At 40.9% G+C, this 20,643-nt stretch overlaps 1 protein-coding gene across 1 annotated transcript in view; it reads right to left on the minus strand.

Annotated features, from left to right (window-relative positions):
* The window catches only part of LOC111145711 (suppressor of cancer cell invasion), a 147,868-nt gene that overhangs the window by 61,923 nt on the left and 65,302 nt on the right, over nt 1–20,643 (minus strand). The window contains exon 3 of the mRNA XM_022500860.1: nt 18,236–18,367. Within this exon, the coding sequence (XP_022356568.1) occupies nt 18,236–18,367 (132 nt within the window). The remainder of the gene's footprint in view (nt 1–18,235; nt 18,368–20,643) is intronic.

Consider the following 20,643-nt stretch of genomic DNA (forward strand, 5'->3'; position numbering starts at 1 on the left):
CAGGCTCCCTGCTGAGCAGAGAGCCCGATGCGGGACTCGATCCCAGGACCCCGAGATCATGACCCGAGCCGAAGGCAGCGGCTTAACCCACTGAGCCACCCAGACGCCCTAATATAGACTTTTAAAGTTTCACCTTCCAAATTTAACTCTTTAATATAACCAATATTTCAGATATACGTTAACAAATTCCAACTGAATTAATTTTTTAAAAAGATTTTATTTACTTGACAGAGAGAGAGAGAGAGAGAGAGAGAGAGAGAGATCACAAGTAGGCAGAGAGGCAGGCTGAGAGACGGGGGAAGCAGGCTCCCTGCTGAGCAGAAAGCCCGATGAGGGACTGGATCCCAGGACCCTGGGATCATGACCTGAGCCGAAGGCAGATGCCCAACGACTGAGCCACCCAGGTGCCCCTCTGAATTCATTTTCTTTTTTTTTTAAATCCCACGACGGGAGCAACTGGTTAAGCATCCGACTCTTGGTTTCTGCTCAGGTCATGATCTCAGGGTCTTTTTTCATTAAAGATTTTATTTATTTATCTGACAGACAGAGATCACAAGTAGGCAGAGAGGCAGACAGAGAGAGAGGAGGAAGCAGGCTCCCAGCTGAGCAGAGAGCCCGATGCGGAACTCGATCCCAGGACCGTGGGATCATGACCTGAGCCGAAGGCAGAGGTTTTAACCTACTGAGCCACCCAGGCCTGACCCAGTTCTCACCCAAGACCCTGAGATCTTAAGACAGAGCCCCGTATCAGGCTCCATGCTCAACACAGAGTCTGCTTGAGATTCTTTCTCTCCCCCTATCGCTCTGCCGCTCCCCAGTTTGTGCTCTCTCTCCCTCGTACTCTAATAAATAAATCTTTAAAAAATTAAAAAAAAATCATTTGACTTTTGAATAATTTGACAGGACTAGAATTGCAGTCATCAATTTTCCCTTATGCTTGGGTCTCAGCTCTTTGTTCTATTCTACTGGTTTTTCTAGTTCCTCATTAACATTCTGTTAATTACTATAGCTTTACTAAAAAGTGTGGCATCAGGACGCCTGGGTGGCTCAGTCGGTTAAGTGTCTGCCTTCGGCTCAGGTCGTGATCCCAAGATCCTGGAATCAAGTCCCACAGCAGGCTACTTGCTCAGCAGGGAGCCTGCTTCTCCCTCTGCCTGATGCTCCCCTGCCTGTGCGAGATCTCTCTCTCTCTCTGACAAATAAATAAATAAAACCTTAAAAAAAAAGTGTGGCATGTTTCCTCTTTTTTTTAAAGGAATACCTTGGTTATTCTTGGTTCCTTATACTTGCATATGAACATTAAAATCAGCTTATCAAAGTTCTACCAAAAAAAAATCCTAATGGGTTCTAATGAGACTTGAATGAATCTAGACATCCATTTGGAGAACTGACATTTTAAAAATAATTTTTAGTGTCAACAGTACCTCTTTCCATTTATGTTGAAAATAGGCACTAAATAAATTTTATAATGTTTTGCATAAAGATCTAATATTATTGGTTCACATTATTACAATGTCTCATATTTTTATTGCTTTTGTGAAAGGTATCTTTATTTTTTTAAGTTATGTCTTTTTTCTTTCTTTTTTTTTTTGAAGAGCCCATTTATTTATTTGACAGACAGAGATCACAAGTAGGCAGAGAGGCAGGCAGAGAGAGTGGGGGGGCGAGCAGGCCCCCCGCTGAGCAGAGAGCCTGATGCGGGGCTCAATCCCAGGACCCTGGGACCATGACCTGAGCTGAAGGCAGGGGCTTAACCCACTGAGCCACCCAGGCGTCCCTTTTTTAAGTTATGTCTTAAAGTCTTCTTTATGCTGGAAGGTTTCAGACATATACAAAAGTAGAAAAAAGCACAATGAATCCCAATGTACCTGAGCATTTCTATTTGGGGTTGCCAGATAAAGTGGCGGTGTTTGGGGACTCTATTCTTTTTCATTAATCTACCTGTCTATGCTAATACAACTTCAGTTAAATCAAAAACCCTCTGATCACCACTAGCACTATTTTCAACTAAGCAAAGAAGTAAAGGCTGTATTTCAGAATAACCCTTATAACTCAAATAACCCTTATAACTCAAAATAGAGAAAACACTTAAATGTTTCATGGTAAAAGGAGACACTTCTTTTTTTTTTAGAGAGAGAGAGAATGCGCACACTCGTGAGAGAACGGGGTGAGTTTCGGGGGGAGAGGCAGAGAGAGAGAGAGAGAGAATCTTTAGAAGGCTTCACACCCAGCATGGAACCCAATGCAGGGCTCAATCTCACAACCCTGAGATCATGACCTGAGCTGAAATCAAAAGTTGGATGCTTAACCCACTGAGCCACCAAAGCACCCCCAAAAGAGAGACTTCTATTTTTTTTTTAAAGATTTATTTATTTATTTGACAGAGAGAGTGAGAGAGCACAAGCAGGGGGAACCGTAGAGGGAGAGGGAGAAGCAGACTCCCTGCTGGGCAGGGGGCCCACACGGGGCTCGATCCCAATACCCTAGGATCATGACCTTAGCAGACACTTAACTATCTGAGCCACCCAGGCGCCCCCAAATGAGAGACTTTAAATTCTCTCATTTAACCTAAGTTTAACCTTCAAGTACAAAAGCAATCCTTTGTTTAATCTAAGTAAGCTGAATATTCTTGGTAAACTATACTAATCTAATGAAATTTAAGGTAGTATTTTGTTGTTCAGTTGTTTGGGGAGGGGAGGGATATATATACACACACATACACAGTATTTGTGTATACAGGCACAGTACTTGTTTTGTAATGTAAACTTCTCTCGCTTACTATATTGTTAACATTTTTTCAAGTTTAATATAATCATATGTAGCACAGTGTTTAGTACACATACATATTTGAGATTAGCAGAAAGAGACTCTCCCCGCACACACACAAGGCTGCTATATATTTTGTAATTTACTTAACAAAGGATACATAATTCCATGGAAATAAGAGGGCTACAGAACAGACACAAATACAGCTTATGTTTCTATAGCTTTTCTCTTGCCCTAGTGGGGTATCTTGCTATTGGTGACACCTGCCTTGCAGTTAGGCAAGGTGTCTTTTGAAGATTTTATTTATTTATTTGAGAGAGGGAGAGAGCATGAGAGGAGAGAGGTCAGCGGGAGAAGCAGACTCCCTGCTGAGCGAGGAGCCTGATGTGGGACTTGATCCCAGGACTCCAGGATCATGACCTGAGCCAAAGGCAGTTGCTTAACTAACTGAGCCACCCAGGCGCCCCAGCAAGGTGTCTTTTGAAGTCATGGGATGCAAGTAGAAAACCTGGTTACTGCACATAATTCTATCAAGTGGTACGTATTACGAAGGCCAGAGAAAGTGATGTGTAACATGATCTCCACAATCAAGCAGCTTAAATTCAGTTAGATAGAAGAGACGAACACATATACAGAAAAAGAGGGAAAACAGCACCTAAGTATTAAATTATATAGGACTGAGTGTAGAAAAGAGTGTAGAAAAGAGATACACTGGAGGGCTTGAGTAGTCAGGGAAAGCTGCTTGAAGAAAGAGAGCTGGATAGGTAAAAGAGAAAGAAGTGACCATCAGAGAGAGAGAGAGAGAAGATAATATGCAAGAGAAACAAAGGCCATTACCAGCTAATAAAGCCATAACACAAGTCTTAGCCAGACCTCGCTCCCGCCAGTGTGGACAGCGACGACGGAGGGCCTCCCTTAGGCGTCTGGGAGTTGCCTGACCGGCAGCTAGGGTGCTGGATCATGTGTTTCTCATCCAACAGGCTAGCTCAGCTGAGGATCCCAAAAGCAGCAAAAGAGAGGGCAGTTCTGATATGCATCATTCTTTTTGATTCTTTGCATCATGTCTGAGCTGTTCCATTGGCCAGAGCAATCCCCTTGCCCGAGCACAGACTGTGGGAGGGGATGGCTCGTGGGCATGGATACAGGGAAGGGAAGGATTTTTACAAGCAATCTATCATAGAAATATTGTATTTTTTCCTTTCTTTTTCAATTCTGAAAATAATATAAGTCAATTGGAAAATAAAATGCTACACATTGTAAAAAATACCCTATTGCTTTGCCCCTCAATTCTAGCCCCCCAAAATAACCACCATTAAGAATGCATTTTCTATGTACATTTAAGTAAATATATAATGTAAATATATAATGTTCTATAATATACCTTTTATTTTATTATTTGTATGTTTATTTTTACATGTTCTTTAAATTTAAAAATATATCGGGGGTTTTTTTAATGCATACAATTATCTCAATATTTACTGCATATAATGTAGCACACAATAACCAATTTATTTCACCAATCCCTTCCCAACGGACATTTTTATTGCTTCCAGTTATTCCCTGTTACAAAAATGTTGCAATAAACATCAATAAACATCTTCATACTATTCTTGAATAGTTACGCAATCTGAGTAAAAGGTAAATTTCTGTAAGTGGAGTTAATAAGTGGAAGAAGATAAGCATTTCTCTACTGGATGTTAAGACAACGAATAAAAAAAGCAAAAGGACTAGGTGAAGTTTTCAGGTGCACATAACAAGAATGAGTTAGTAACTACATTTTAAAATTTGTTTCCTTATCCTTATGATAAGGAGAAATTCATTCCAGATTACAGAAATAAGTTAACTATAGATACCAGTTTCCACATTTATTGCAAGTTTTCATCTTTTGTTTTTTCAATGTCTCCATGTACCTCTAGTGAGAAAGTGCTAATCAGACATTTTAAAATTGAAGTTGCTGCCAGAATCGTTAAGACTCTTATCATGTGGCTGCTGCTAGGAAGACTGTATATTACATAACAGTGTGAAGCAGCAACATTACCTCCACGAGAACTGACAACAACTGGGGGCTTCTTTACAGATATTGTACAAAGTCTGCAGGCAAATTTTCAAGGAAGCACGTGCCTGCTTAAGTTACTCTGAGTTTCCCAAACTGACAGATTTAATAAACCTCAGTAATACACATTGTTAACTGAGAAAACAACTAGAATTCAGTGTTTTATTTCATGACGACATATATAATTTCAGGTGTTCAGCGTAAAAAGCTTTAAGGAGGGGCGCCTGGGTGGCTCAGTGGGTTAAAGCCTCTGCCTTCGGCTCAGGTCATGATCCCAGGGTCCTGGGATCGAGCCCCGCATCGGGCTCTCTGCTCAGCAGGGAGCCTGCTTCCTCCTCTCTCTCTGCCTGCCTCTCTGCCTAATTGTGATCTCTGTCAAATAAATAAATAAAATCCTTAAAAAAAAAAAAGCTTTAAGGAAGGGAATTCTGCACCTGGGCTAAAAACACATAGAAGGCGATCTGAAAGGCTAGAACAAGGCTCCTGACAATAAGTACTAAGTATACAAATATTTTCTGATTTATAGCTCTGAACAATGTTGGCTAAATTCTATACTATTTCCCACAAAAGAATTTAGAATATGTGCCACTACAGTCTAAAAACTCAGCTCTAAAGACAGGAATTTCTTTTTCAATACAGAGTTAAGTTTTTTTAACTTAGGTAAGTCCTATGATCACCCTTTCTCTAATGAGACACATCACAGAAGCTAATAAACTGCTATAATTCGATTAGAGTCTAAAACTAACTAAAGTACTTTATAAAGAGTTTTAGACAAATTCCTCTACTATCCAGAGCTTGACTATGGTGTTAAACTCTGAATATATCATTTGGTCATTATTACTGATGTTAGAGATGGGAAATTAATGGTCCATAGAATTAAATTAAATGGGGCCCTGTGAATTATCCTGTAAGCTAAATGACCTGATATTTCACTCTTTGCAAAGGCAACTATGTTATAAATTGGCTGCTCATACTCTTCTTCCAAAGCTTTAGAGGAAATTGAAAGTATGACACTTATCTCACTCTTTTTTTAAATCCTAAACTCTATCAACAAAAGTTAGGAGACTACAGGAGGCAGAAGTGCAGTACAAATGATTAAACTTGGTTCCCAGAGTTGTTTCCAGAGTATGTTGAGATGCCAAAACTTAGGAATGTCTTCTGGGTTTCTATAAATCAATTGCCTTAACTAAACTGAATTAGCTAGGATCGCTGATGCCCACCCACACCTGACATCCCAGTTCAACAGCCACCCTTCCATCCTCTGCGTTGCCAGTCCTTCCTGGGGCGTGCGGCTGTTCACCACTTCTACCATCTTGTAATTCTCTCTTCTTTCTCTTCGCTTCTACTGGCTTCTCTTTCCTAAGCCTGTCCTTAAATGCTTGGCTTCTCCAGGGCATGCCTATGTAAACACACACACACACACACACACACACACACACACACACAGTGGGGATCATGGAGCTTAAAGTGAGTTGCCTGAGAACTCATGACCAGTAAATTGTTTAGCTGTGATTCAGATCCAAACCTTCTAACCCCTAATCTAATGTTCTCTTCTTTCTACCATAAGGGAAAACAACCTAGATTTTGATTCTACACTAGTAAATTTCTTCTCTGTGAGCTCATTCTGCTCCCCAGGTCATGGGATGCAAGTGACCTCCAACAAAGCTGTGGTCAAGGGCATAATTCAACTTCTCTGAACAAGGTTTTCAGTCAAGGAGCACAGTGTCCCATCACATAGTCTAGTTTACACAGAGAGGCCTGTACTACAGTGACACCGTTGTTCTGATCCATGCCTCTGTGTCTATCTGTATACCAGACAAAACTGTGTTTGGGACTTGCCAAGTCAATTAAGCAATTCCTTGCTTTAACACTAGCACTTTTTTTTTTTTTTTTAAACAACTGGTATATCTGGTTTTCAAATTTAGGTCTAGGAATGGATCTGTGACTTTGAAGGTGCCAGGGGTACCAACAGGTGTAGGCTGTTAATGCTGAGTGCTTCCTTTAGGGGAGGGTACATTAATGGTACCAGAGTATCAAGCCTTTTGTTTACTGAGGAGGGAGCAAAGCTTTTTTTGAATGAGGGTTTGACAGAAAGTGCCCAAGAGTGCTTGATTAGGCTGAAGGCGGACATCCTCTCTATCTTGGTATCCTGCTCCTATCCCTAGCCCCATATCTAGAATGGTGTGGGCACACAGAAGGCACTTAGCAGGGGCGCCTGGGTGGTTCAGCTGGTTAAACGTCTGCCTTTGGCTCAGGTCATGATCCCAGGGTTCTAGGATTGAGACCCATGTTGGGCTCTCAGCTCAGTGGGGCCTCCCTCAGCCTGCCACTCCCCCTGCTTGTGCTCTCTCTCTGCCAAATAAATAAATGAAATATTAAAAAAAAAAAAAAGAAGAAGGCACTTAGCAAATTGTTCCATTCCTAATAATGGTTTGCAAATTTGAACAATTTTGAATAATCACCCCCACTTTGAATTCAGGCATGCCAAGCCAAATAAAGCTATGGAATGGTGTCTCTTCCTCCTATGAACCAGCTCCAGGGGAAGTATAAAAATTCTTACATTTAGAAATGGAACTATTAATAAATTTGTTTCTAATGGCACCCTGCTTAGGAAAAAAAAGACTGTCAAGTTTTAGATCCCATGTCCCCTCCATGGTGTTGCTGCCTTGTCCCACCAAGTGTCCATGACTATTTTGCAGGTATGACGATACCCAAGCTCTACAGACATGAATTCGTCTGCGAACCAAGGAGAGGAGTACAAGAAGCCAGGGAGTTAACTGCGCCAGTCCTACCGTCAAGCATTCGCCTGCATCACCTCCGGAGAAGAGGCGACCAGAGCTCCCCTGGTATTCTGGGATCTTAACTCCTATACGGAGGAACCACTTCTCTGAAGTAGCAATTCCCAAATCAGAACCTATCCTATTAACATAAGCTATTGCTTAATACACCAAAGCTTTGGACTTCTCATATATAAACCAAGAAAATAGATGCGAATGAGGGTGTCTGGAGGATTTCGTGAAATCCATTGTTCTTAAAACATCTTCACTTTTTCTCTTTATGCTCCTCCTGGTAGACCTCAAAAAGTAAACACAAATACTTTCCCCCTTACCGATCCTTGATCTCACCCACTAGCAACTAAATAAAAAGGTGAAGAAGCCCTATTTCTGTTCCTAGCCAGGCAATTAAGGTATTCATAAACAGTAACGTTCCAGATCAGGTTATACTGAACTGTGACAGTCAGAGAGAACTAATTAGACAAACACTCATCTCTTTTTATTTTTTAAAATTTTGGGATAGCATTTAAATCACTGATTTTCTGGATTCTGGGGAGAGGGCAGCAGCACGGTCTTTAATTTACTCAGATCCATTCCAAAGACAGAACCACTAGGTAACAAAACTGAAAACCCACAGACAGTATTTTCAGCAAAAATAAGTGTTATGTTACGGGCGAACTATGTCACCCACTAGTTCATATATTGAAGTCCTGGCCCCCAGTACCTCAGAATGTGCCTTTGGAGACAGGGCCTTTAAAGAAGTATAGTAATTAAATTAAAACAAGGCATTTTTGGGGGGCACTAATACAATCCTTATCAGGAGGAGATGGGGACACACAGAGAGACACGCACAGAAGGGTGACCGTATGAGAAAGAAAACAGCTATCTGCAAGCCGAAGAGAAAGGCCTGGGACGGAACCAGCCCTGCAGCACCTTGCTCCTGGACTTCTAAGCTCCAGAACTGTGCGACAATCAATTTCTGCTGTTTAAGCCACCCCATCAGTGGTATTTCATTACGATAGTCCTAGCAAACTACACAGTGGGTAACAGAGTATCTCTCAAATTCCCAAACACAGGTAGGTCCAAGAGACCTGCAGGCCACTGGCATCTGTACGGGAAGAGAAAGAAGAAACAAATGCGACATCTGATGGACCTGTGAAGAAGAGAGCCCCCTCACCATCCCCAAATGCCCGTATGTATTCACCAGAAAGCACAGCAGACCATTTTGAGAATGAAAGCTGAAAGTGGGAGGTATTTTGTCTGAGCCAATAGCCATATATGGGTACTGAATCCTCGAAAAGTGGCCCATCTGAACTGAAATGTATGTAATTAAGAATGTGTGTAAGTAAGAATATTCAGTGTACTTCAAAGGCTAAGTGCGAGAAAAAAAGGAGATAAAAGATCTCAATAATTTTTCTATATTGATGACATGTAGAAATAAAGTATTTTAGATATACTGGATCAAACGAAATACATTACTAACCTTAATTTCACTTCTTTTTTATTTACATTTTTAAGATCTGGCTACTAGAAAATTTAAAATCACATTTGTGGCTCATATTAAATTCTTATTAGTCAATGCTTCTCTAGATCACATGATCAAGATACCTGCTGTGCTCTGGTGGCAGTAGACCTCAAATGTGTGTGCAATTCTTTTGAATGGTAAGCCACAGAAGACAAAAGCATTCGTCACAGGCTTGTACAGGTAGTTTAAGTATTATCTCTGAAATCACATATACTTTACTATTACCCGTCTGCAGAACTCGCTTCTAGGAAAATGTTAATTTTTTTGAGGAAAGAAGAGAAGGAAGAGGGAGCAGCAGAAAAAGAGGGAAGAAAGGGGAAGGAGGAGGTGGGGTAGGAAGGGGCCAAGGGAGCAAACCCTTAATTTCCCAGTTATCTTTTCCTATGTAGGGGATTTCTTCTCTAACTTAAATACTGGGAGCATATTTAATCAAAATAATTTCTGCAGTTTTTTTTATTTAACACCATTACACTTCTCTTTGGTGTACTTCTCTGTCAATATATATATATTTATATTTATGGCCTCCAATGCTTATTTTGGCTAAGTGTATCTGCTTCTCTGGAGTCAAATAATCAGTGACTTGGAGGCCTCTGTTGTCTCAAAGCCCCAAAAGTCATGGATCTCACTGGTAGACACAGCTGTGTATCTCTAACACATGTCTCAAGATGCTGCCTTATATAATCCCAGCAAGTACTCCATTCTGCTCTAGCAGTCTTAGTCACCATGGTAACTGGAACCCTGCAAGCACTTGGGCTTTTGATCATTTTCTGACAGTATTCAAAGATATTTCCAACATTATTCTCACTTCATTACTACTGTAACTACATGCAAGAGCTATTAAAAGAAAAACACCATTCATTTCATCCATTTCTCACTGTCTTGGACTATGTTTTCTGACACAGTGAGTGGAAAGAACTTATTTATTATGCACATAATATAAGGAGATATTTCAGTCAAGAAAAACACTTCATTAAGATATTCACATCTAGGAGAATCAAAAGGCTTTGACAAGTTAGATGAAAGACTTAATATAAGGTGGAAAGACACATCTTCAAGAGTAAAAAGGGAATTAATTATACCCAAGGAAGATATTACATAGAAACTCTGAAGGCTTTCATGCACTGAAATGCACATTTTTGCTCTGCTCATAAGGAGTTTAAGTCCAAGTGAGGGAGGCACAAGGGGGCTGCTGAGGTGCTATGTGTTCTCTTTCTTCATCCAAGTACAAACCACACAGATGTGCCCTGTTTGTAAAAAACACACTATACACACGATAGTATGTGTACTTGTCTGAAAGTATATGACACTGCACTGTAAGTTTAGTAACTACTTAGTGAACTCAAGAAAAAAAGTTGGGGCACCAGGGTCACTCAGTTGGTTAAGTATCTGACTCTTGATTTCGGCTCAGGTCATGATCTCAGGGTCATGGGATCAAGTCCCAAGTTGGGCTCTGTGCTGCAAGTGAGGCCTGCTTGGGATTCTCTCACTCCCTCTACCCTTCCTCCTCCCCCTCCACAACGGCCCTCCAAAGAAAAATAAATGAAAACACAAAGGCAAGCTAGCCAGAAGATAAGCACTAATAGTGAAAGGAATGTCGGGAATGAAGGGCACCATGTTAAAGGCCACGCTACTCCAGCTGAGTCCCCACTGTCCCCAAATCCCAAAGCTGGTCCAGACCACCCCAATATATTTTTATTCTCTATAAACGTTGTGATCCTGTTTTCTATTCAGACCAACACAACCAGAAGAAGGGAAAACAACCAAAAAACCTTTCTTTTCATTTTTACCAAAGAAATCTCTATTTTAAAAGAAATGCACAAAAACTATAGCAACTCTTGAAAGTAGAGAGGTGTTTAATTCATGTAACTCAAAGAACTTCTTTGGAGAGGGAACAGGAGAGCGGTGTGGACAAGAATGCCATACACCCCACAACCCACCACTCTAGGGAACTCTAACATGACCTACAGAACTGATAAACAGAGGGAAGTCTTCAACCAAGATCTAATACTGAATAAAGCACTTTTCCTTTATAGAAACAAGCACAAAAAAATACACACCCTACATGTGCCAGACACTTTGAGAAAACAAGCCCCCAGATATATCTGGTATTTGATTAGGGACTGAACTGGGCACTAAGAGCAAACAGTCCCCACTAAGAGTTAGTATGGTAAATGGAACATCGATGAAATATAAAAGTTTTGATAAACTGAGATCATGAAGTTTTTACAACTTGCACTTTTTCATTTAACTATATATCATTTAACCATATACCATATAACTCTCATTTACATATCCACCAAAATATTTTTTTTAAAGATTTTATTTATTTATTTCACAGACAGAGATCACAAGTAGGCAGAGAGGCAGGCAGAGACAGAGAGAGGGGGAAGCAGGCTCCCTGCTGAGCAGAGAGTCCGATGTGGGGCTTGATCCCAGGACCCTGGGATCATGACCTGAGCAGAAGGCAGAGGCTTTAACCCACTGAGCCACCCAGGTGCCCCCCACCAAAATATTTTTAATAGATCTATATTATTCCATATTTGGGTATGTATATAAAATAGATTTTCTTAAAAAATGAAAAGAAAATGAAAGACAGTCTGAGTACTAATCTCTCAGTGAACTATAGACCTGAGCCACCACTAGTCACATCCCTCTCAAACAGCAACCCAAAAGCATTCAGATAATACATATTCTTTACTCACCATTTTTATCCTAGAAATAATTAGGGCTGTTTAAAATAAAAAGAGCCCTGCACACAAAACACTGAAAATAAATCCCTGATGAATTTGCTTACCCATTTTTCTTGGCCAAAATTTAGCATTATTAGTTGTTATTTCAATTTTTTTATTTTTAAAGATTTTATTTATTTGACAGAGAGAGAGATAGTGAGAGCAAGAACACAAGCAGGGGCAGTGGGAGAGGGAGAAGCAGGCTTCCCAATGAGCAGGGAGCCTGATGTGGCACTCGATCCCAGGAACCAGGGATCATGACCTGAGTCGAAGGCAGATGCTTGCTTAATGACTGAGCTACCCAGGAGTCCTAGCATTATTAGTATTGTCAAATTTTAAAATAGCACTTAAGGAAAGTACTATTCCACATCTGGGAGGCAATCAACATATCAGTATAGAAAATACTGCTTTCTAGGTAGCGATTTATGATAGCTGCAAGTTACGAACATACACTGACAAAATTACGGACTTAACGAATGAAGAAGGGAGATTTCAAACTGGTGGGACCTGTGTCTTTATGTACTGAATATTTTAGAGAACAAGAGTCAAAAGGATTAAATCTTGAACCTGGTATAGTTTCAAGTGCTCAAGAACTAAACTGAAATAGGCATCATTGGCATATTACAATAAATTTCCACAACAGTGAATAAACAGTTCTAAAGGTTAGATCTCACACAACCTTCTCCATGTATTAGGGTTTCCTACCATTCCCACAGATAAATTTTACTCTGCAGCTACTTTAAAACTAAATAAAATTTTAAAAATCAAAATAAAATCAGAGTGATCAGGGACGCCTGGGTAGCTCAGTGGGTTCTTTGGCTCAGGTCATGATCTCAGGGTCCTGGGATCGAGCCCTGCATCAGGCTCTCTGCTCAGCAGGGAGCCTCCTTCTCCTTCTCTCTCTGCCTGCCTCTCTGCCTACTTGTGATCTCTGTCTGTCAAATAAATAAATAAAATCCTTTAAAAAAAGATCAGTGTGATCATTAAAATGGCACTTAACAAAAAGACCAAAATGAGACCCATTTGAGCTGGTAAAATATATTTGCACAACTGAAACATTTCAAAAACAGAGTGAAATAAAACAATTTAATTTTAGTTAGCAGCTTTTTTTTTTTTTAAGATTTATTTATTTATTTGAGAGAGAGAGAGCACATGTATGTGAGCAGGGGGAGGAGCGGGGGGCAGGGGAAGAGAGAGAATCTCAAGCAGACTCTTGTTGAGTGTGAAGCCTGATGCAGGGCTCAATCTCATGACCCCAGAATCATGACCTGAGCCAAAAGCAAGAATTGGGACGCTCAACCTAGCCATGCAGGCACTCCAAGTTAGCAGGGGTTTTGGATACAATATATGCTGTCCTCATGTGGTCTAAAGATAAAGATGTACTTAAAAATGATTTATAAACTGTATGGTGCTATGTGGAAATGTATGTTACTGTTACTGTTGTAGTAGTTATAGAATGATGCTACCCAGGCAGAGAGTCTCTAGCAGGAGATTACCTGAGCTTTAAGATTCATTTATGATTCAGAATCAAATTAGGAAAATAATTCCTTTTTAAGAAGGGAAATGCCAGGGCACCTGGATGGCTCAGTGGGTTGGGCCTCTGCCTTCGGCTGGGGTCATGGTCCCAGGGTCCTGGGATGGAGCCCCGAGTCAGGCTCTCTGCTCATCAGGGAGCCTGCTTCTCCCTCTCTCTCTGCCTCCTCTCTGCCTACTCGTGATTTCTCTCTCTGTCAAATAAATAAATTTAAAAAAAAAAGAAGAAGGGAAATGACATTGCTAAATCCAATATGCTTCTCAGACATAATGAGTGAAAACATACTCATACTCATACTATACTCATTCTTACATTCAAATAAGAATATACAGAAAACAGCGGCGCCTGGGTGGCTCAGTGGGTTAAGCCTCTGCCTTCAGCTCAGGTCATGGTCTTAGGGTCCTGGGATCGAGCCCCGCATCCGGCTCTCTGCTTAGCAGGGAGCCTGCTTCCTCCTCTCTCTCTCTGCCTGCTTCTCTGCCTACTTGTGATCTCTGTCTGTCAAATAAATAAATAAAATCTTAAAAAAAAAAGAATATACAGAGAACAAGCAAACTTTGGGTCAAATATGTAATACCTAGTTTTTGAAAAGCAGTATAGCAAAAAAGTGCTGATATGAAATTACAAGAAGAAATATATCTTGTAAATAGTAAATGAATAAAAAAAGAAATATGATATTTAGTGGACAAATTTCAGAGACATTTTCTGAAAGTGATGAAGAAAAGAACAGACGAAAATCGAGCGACTAGATTGCTGCAGAGGATTTGGGCTGAATATTCAATGTAAGCATTACAAGAACATAAACAAGGAGGGGGAACAAGGAACAAGAAAGAAAAATATGAAAGAAGTGCAATATTCAATTGAAAAAAAAATGTTTTCTGATTTAAAAAAATGTCTAAGACCTCACACCATATGCAAAAATTAACTAAAAATGGTTCACAGATCTAAATATGAGAGCGAGCAGCGTAATAGAAGAAAACAGGAGTAAATCTTGATGACTTCAGGTTAGGCAATGATTTCTTAGACAAAGCACTAAAAGCACAAACAATGAAAGAGAAGAATAACAAGTGGGACTTTAAAAGCTTCTGCTTCAAACGACACCATCAAGAAAGTGGAGAGACAGCCCACTGAATGGAAAAATACACATTTGCAAATCATTACAACTCACAAAGGACCTGTATCCAGAACAACTATAACTTAAGAGGATAAATAACCCAATTGGAAGAATGATCAAAGGATTAGAATAGACATTTGGCTGGGTGCCTGGGCGGATCTATCTGTTAAGTATTTGACTCTTGATTTTGGCTCAGGTCATGATCTCAGGGTCTTAAGATCAAGCCCCACATCAGGCTCCAGGCTGGGTGTAGGGGCTGCTTGAGATTCTCTCTATCTCTCCCTCTGGCCCTCCTTCCCCACAAGGTGAGCTTGCTCTATCTCAAAAAAAAAAAAAAAAAAAAGACATTTGGTTAATACACACATGAAAAGATGCCAAACATCATTAGTCACTTGGGAAATATAACAAAACCACAATGAGATACCACCCCAAACCCACAAGAATGACTTTCATCCAAAGGACAGAAAATAGGAGTGCCTGGCTGGCTCAGTCAGTGGAACATATGACTCTCAGTCTCACGGTTGTAAGTTCAAGCCCCACAATGGGTGGGTGTAGAGATCACTTAAAAATAAAATCTTGGGGGTGCCGCTGACTCAATGAGTTAAGCTTCTGCCTTCAGCTCAGGTCATGATCTCTGGGATCAAGCCCCGCATTGGGCTCTCTGCTCAGCGGAGAGCCTGCTTCCCCCCACCCCCGCCTGCCTCTCTGCCTACTTGTGATTTCTGTCTGTCAAATAAATAAATAAAATCTTTAAAAATAATATAAAATAAAATAAAATCTTGGGGTGCCTGCATGGCTCAGTTGGTTAAGCATCCGACTCTTGATCTCAGCTCATCTTGATCTCAGGGTCATGAGTTCAAGCCCTGCGTTGGGCTCTATGTCAGGTGTGGAGCCTACTTAAAATAAAAAATAAAATAAAATGAAATCTTAAGGGGGCACCTGGCTGGCTCAGTTGGAAGAGCATGTGACTCGATCTCGGGGTCATGAGTTAGAGCCCCACACTGGGTGTTGAGATTACTTAAATTAAAAAAAAAAAAAGAAATCTTAAAAAAGCAGACAATAACAAGTGTTGGTGAGATGTGGAGACACTGGAAGCATTACACATGGCTGGTGGTGCAGCCTCTTTGAAAAAGTCTGGAAGTTCCTCAAAAGGATAAACACAGAGTACCATGTGACCCAGTAATTTCACTCCACAGTGTGTACTCAAAGGAACTAAAAAACAAAGGTCCACACAAAACCTTGTACAAAAATGCTCATAGCAGTATTATTTGTAGCAGCCAAAAAGTGCAAAATAACTCGAATGCCTACAACTGTTCATTAGATAGACAAAGTGTGGTATATCTGTATGATAGAATATTAATCTGCAATAAAAGGAATGAAGTACCGATACATGTTACTACGTAGATGAACCTCAAAAACACATTAAAGGAAAGAAGCCAGTCCGAAAGACCACACATTGTATGATTCTATTTATACAAAGTATCCTGAATAGGGAAATCCATAGAGACAAAACGTAGATTAGTGGTCGGGTCCCAAGGGCTGAGGACCGGGGAAGGGGGGAGTCACAGCTAAGGGGTAAGGGCTTTCTCCTGGGGATGATTAAATGTTCTAAAATTAGATAATGATGATATTATACAACTCTGAAAAGGTTACTAAATCATTTAATTATAAACTCTGGGTGAATTTTTTTATATGATATGCAGCTCTATAAATTAGAAGGGAGAAGAGGTGGCAGAGGGGAGAAAAAAGGGGAGAAGAGCGAGGAGGAGGAGGAGGGCTCAGAGCTCCCATAACCTTGTTAATGTTTTAAGAGTCAAAAATAAGAGTTTGGGAGTCACACAGGATTTTCATGCATTACTTTTAAATCTACTACCACTTTAACTTTAGCTGCCTTAATTTCAACAAGCACACAGAGGTGTGTGGGAAATTTGCTTAACAGATATACTAAATCTGAGGCTACAGATTTGTGTTTTTATAATTTCATCCCAGACTATTCGATGGCAGGGATTGGTAGTTCTATCTTTGAATTCTCTGTACCCAACATAGAATGTGGCACATACTAGGGCTCAAATAAATGCTGAATAAAAAGGTTCACCTGGATAATACTGGAGACCAAGGAGGAAAAAAACCTAAACATGTGAATTTTAAAGATTTATGATATTCCGGGGCGGGGTTGGGGGGAAGATGACTTAAAACCTAGGCTATAGGGGCACCTGGGTGGCTCAGTGGGTTAAAGCCTCTGCCTTCGGCTCAGGTCATGATCTCAGGGTCCTGGGATCGAGCGCCGCATCGGGCTCTCTGCTCAGCGGGGAGCCTGCTTCCTCTCTCTCTCTCTCTGCCTACTTGTGATCTCTGTCTGTCAAATAAATAAATAAAATCTTTAAAAAAAAAAAAAAACCTAGGCTATAAAATTCATTTTTTTGAATTTTAATAATGAAAATAATTCTTTAAAAAGATGCAATTAGGGGTGCCTGGGTGGCTCAGTGGGTTAAAGTCTCTGCCTTCAGCTCAGGTCATGATCCCAGGGCCCTGGGATCAAGCCCCGCGTCGGGCTCTCTGCTCAGCGGGGAGCCTGCTTCCCTTCCTCTCTCTCTGCCTGCCTCTCTGCGTACTTGTGATCTCTGTCTGTCAAGTAAGTAAATAAAATCTTAAAAAAAAAAAAAAGATGCAATTAATCTGATTGTTAGCAAAAGCGGATCTCAAAGATTCTTTTATAGCACAAAATAGGAAGCAGCAGAGTGTAGGAGTGAACACTGTCTTGGGAATCCTTCATTAACAAATGTTTATGAAGCATCTGCTGTGGGCCAGACCCTGGCTTACTTACTAGAGAAATTGTGACACGTAGGGTTCTGCTCTCGGGAACATTTAATTTTAGGTAGGAAGACATTATAAAGCAAATTAATAAGACTGCTCAAGACAGTGATGAGTTTTATTTAAAAAAAAAAATTAGGGGCGCCTGCCTTCCACTCAGGTCACGATCCCTGAGTCCTGGGATTGAGCCCCACGTCGGGCTCCCTGCTCAGTGAGAAGTCTGCTTCTCCCTCTCCCTCTATACAGCCCCCCTGCTCATGCTCTCTCTCTCGCTCTCTCTCTCTCAAAATAAAATCTAAAAAAAAAAATTAAATGAATATAGGGATAAAGTGATTGAAAGTGTACGGTTTTTTAAAAAATATTTTATTTATTTATTTGACAGACAGAGATCACACGAAGGCAGAGAGGCAGGCAGAGAGAGAGGGGGAAGCAGGCTCCCTGCTGAGCAGAGAGCCCGATGCGGGGCTCGATCCCAGAACCCTGAGATCATGACCTGAGCTGAAGGCAGAGGCTTAACCCACTAAGCCACCCAGACGCCCCGGAAGTGTAGCTTTAGATAGTGGTCCCGGAGGATTCATTTGGTGATCCTGTAATTATCTTTATAACTGTAAATGTCTTCTTAAAAGAAATAATAACGTCAATACCCCAGTGTCTAAAATCAGATGTACATCAGGAATGATGTGGAACAATGTACATAAAATCATTTAACAAAATAATTATTCTCAACTTGAATAAAACAATAGAAATTCTCCTTTCTCCTATTGTTTTTTCATCTGAGAATGAAGTGTGTCACAGAAAAAAGTATGATAACCTCTAATTCACGTATTTATAGAACAGTCTACCCATAACTTTCAGAAACTTACCACATACCAGCCATGGAAAAAAGTACAGAACTAGAGAAAAGTTTAAGGCATCAAGAGTCCACTAACCTTAATCCATTGAACAGTTGCTTAGACTTATCTAGAAGGTAACAAAAATCTGTAACTGTTTTCCTCTCTCCCTGTGGGATATCATCTTCAGCACCTCCAGAAGACATGATTTCTTTAAGCACAAATTCAGTCCTGTAAGAAAACATCCGTCCATTAATCCAGTAGGTGAAAATAAAAAGGGAAACATATCTTAGTTATATTATCTGAGCATTTTTTTCAAGATACATATAGGATTCTTCTGATCACAGTCAAATCATCAAAATAACATAAGTACAAGATGGTGTGGGAAAACAGACAAGCTCATATTGATAGTAGGAATGAAAACTGGTACATCCATATTGGAAAGTAAATTTTTGTTAATATTCGTTCACCCAATAAGCATTAATTGGATGCCTATTATGTTCCAAGTCCTCCTCTACATGGTTAAGAAACAAAATGTTGATCCTTCCGATCTATTTATCTTTTGGATCCATTCTGTAAATCCATCCTAGAAAATGATCGATAAATGTAAAACACTCTATCTATAATTTTTATCTATAATTTTTAGTATCATAATATTTAAAAACTGGTAACAACCTAAAAGAACCAAAGAGGGCAATTATCAAGTGTTTTACAAGGCACCTGGGTGGCTCATTCGGTTAAGTGTCCCAGCTCTTGGTTTCAGCTCAGATCATGGTCTCATGGTCTCACGGTCGAGACGGAGCCCCATGTCAGCCTCTGTGCTCTGCATGCAGTCTGCATGAGGTTCTCTCCCCCTCTCTCTCTCTGCCTCTCCTGCTTGTGTGCTCTCTCTCTCTCAAATAAATAAAATATTTTTTTAAAAAGTGCTTCACACAAGTTAGTGGACTCTTGATGGGTGGCTCAGTGGGTTAAGCCTCTGCCTTCGACTCAGGTCATGATTCTAGGGTCCTGCGATCGAGCCCCGCATCAGGCTCTCTGCTCAGCAGGGAGCCTGCTTCCTCCTCTCTCTCTGCCTGCCTCTCTGCCTACTTGTGATCTTTGTCTGTCAAATAAATAAATAAAATCTTTAAAAAAAAATAAAGTGCTTCACACAATGCTAATAACGGCACTGTACCCTGTCACTAACTTAAAATTATATTTAAGAGAAGGTGATAACATGCAGACACCTCAGTGTAAAATGGGTATAGAAACCACACACATACACACATACACATTAAAGATACATTTTGTTAAATCCAAACTATCTTCATATGTAATCAATCATGGTAATCAAGCCATTTGAAAAAACAGCAAGTTGCTGGATAGTATGTGTAGTATGGACCTATACTAAATAAAAATATTCATTTGTGTTTACATATGGACAGAAACACCCGTAACAACATACAGAAATCTGGTCCTAATGCAGGGTGAAAATACAAGCAGAACAGACAACAGCCGGACACCAGAGATGAGAGTCAGGGTGTGGTGCAGTTATTTTGGTAAATATTTTTCTCTCCAACATTTTCTTGAACGGGCAATTGTGGCTACAGGGCAGGAAGATTGTCAGGAAGCCTAAAAATGTCCAGGGGCTGCAGAGAACAAGTGGGTGCCGTGGAACTAGCAGTGGAGGGACTTGCACGCGTGGTACTGCGTGGACTCTGCATGTCCACATGCTCCCGCTTCTCACCAGTGCTTTCTGCGCTCGGTGGGGTAGGAGGTTTTAGCAGAGGGAAACAGACCTGAAAAGGGCTGGGCCTTGGAAGGGATTTCACAGTGTAATGACCCTGGGTAAGTCTTCCCTCCCAACCCAATGCCCACCTTCATTCTCTAAATCGAGCAGGAGAGGCACAAACTAGGCCCAAAGCTGCCTGTAGCTTTCTTCACCTCACCTCAAATACCTTGTGAGCCAGGGTGACTCATATCCCCAGGACATGGGAGAAAAACAGAAAATAAAAGCTTAAAAATAAGTAAACTTGGGGCGCCTGGGTGGCTCAGTGGGTTAAAGCCTCTGCCTTCGGCTAGGGTCATGATCTCGGGGTCCTGGGATCGAGCCCTGCATTGGGCTCTCTGCTCAGCGGCGAGCCTGCTTCCTCCTCTCTCCCTCTCTGCCTGCCTTTCTGCCTACTTGTGATCTCTCTCTATCAAATAAATAAATAAAATCTTAAAAAAAAAAAAAAAAAGTAAACTTGGGCGCCTGGCTGGCTCAGTCGGTAGGGCATGAGACTCTTGATCTCAGGGTTGTAAGTTCGAGAGAGTTCGCCTGCTCTGGTGCATGAGAAGGGGGGTAGGAAGGGGCAGAGGAAGAGGGAGAAGATGACTCCCCCCCCACACCCCGATCAGGAAGCACGGTGCAGGAAGCACGATGCAGTGCTCAATCCCAGGACCGTGAGATCATGACTTGCGCTGAAATCCAGAGTTAGCCAACCCAACTGACTGGGCCAACCAGGGGCCTCTGAACAAATTCCACT

Source organism: Enhydra lutris, unplaced genomic scaffold (assembly GCF_002288905.1).
Source record: "Enhydra lutris kenyoni isolate GAN:26980312 unplaced genomic scaffold, ASM228890v2 scaffoldscaffold13, whole genome shotgun sequence".
Taxonomy (NCBI): domain Eukaryota; kingdom Metazoa; phylum Chordata; class Mammalia; order Carnivora; family Mustelidae; genus Enhydra; species Enhydra lutris.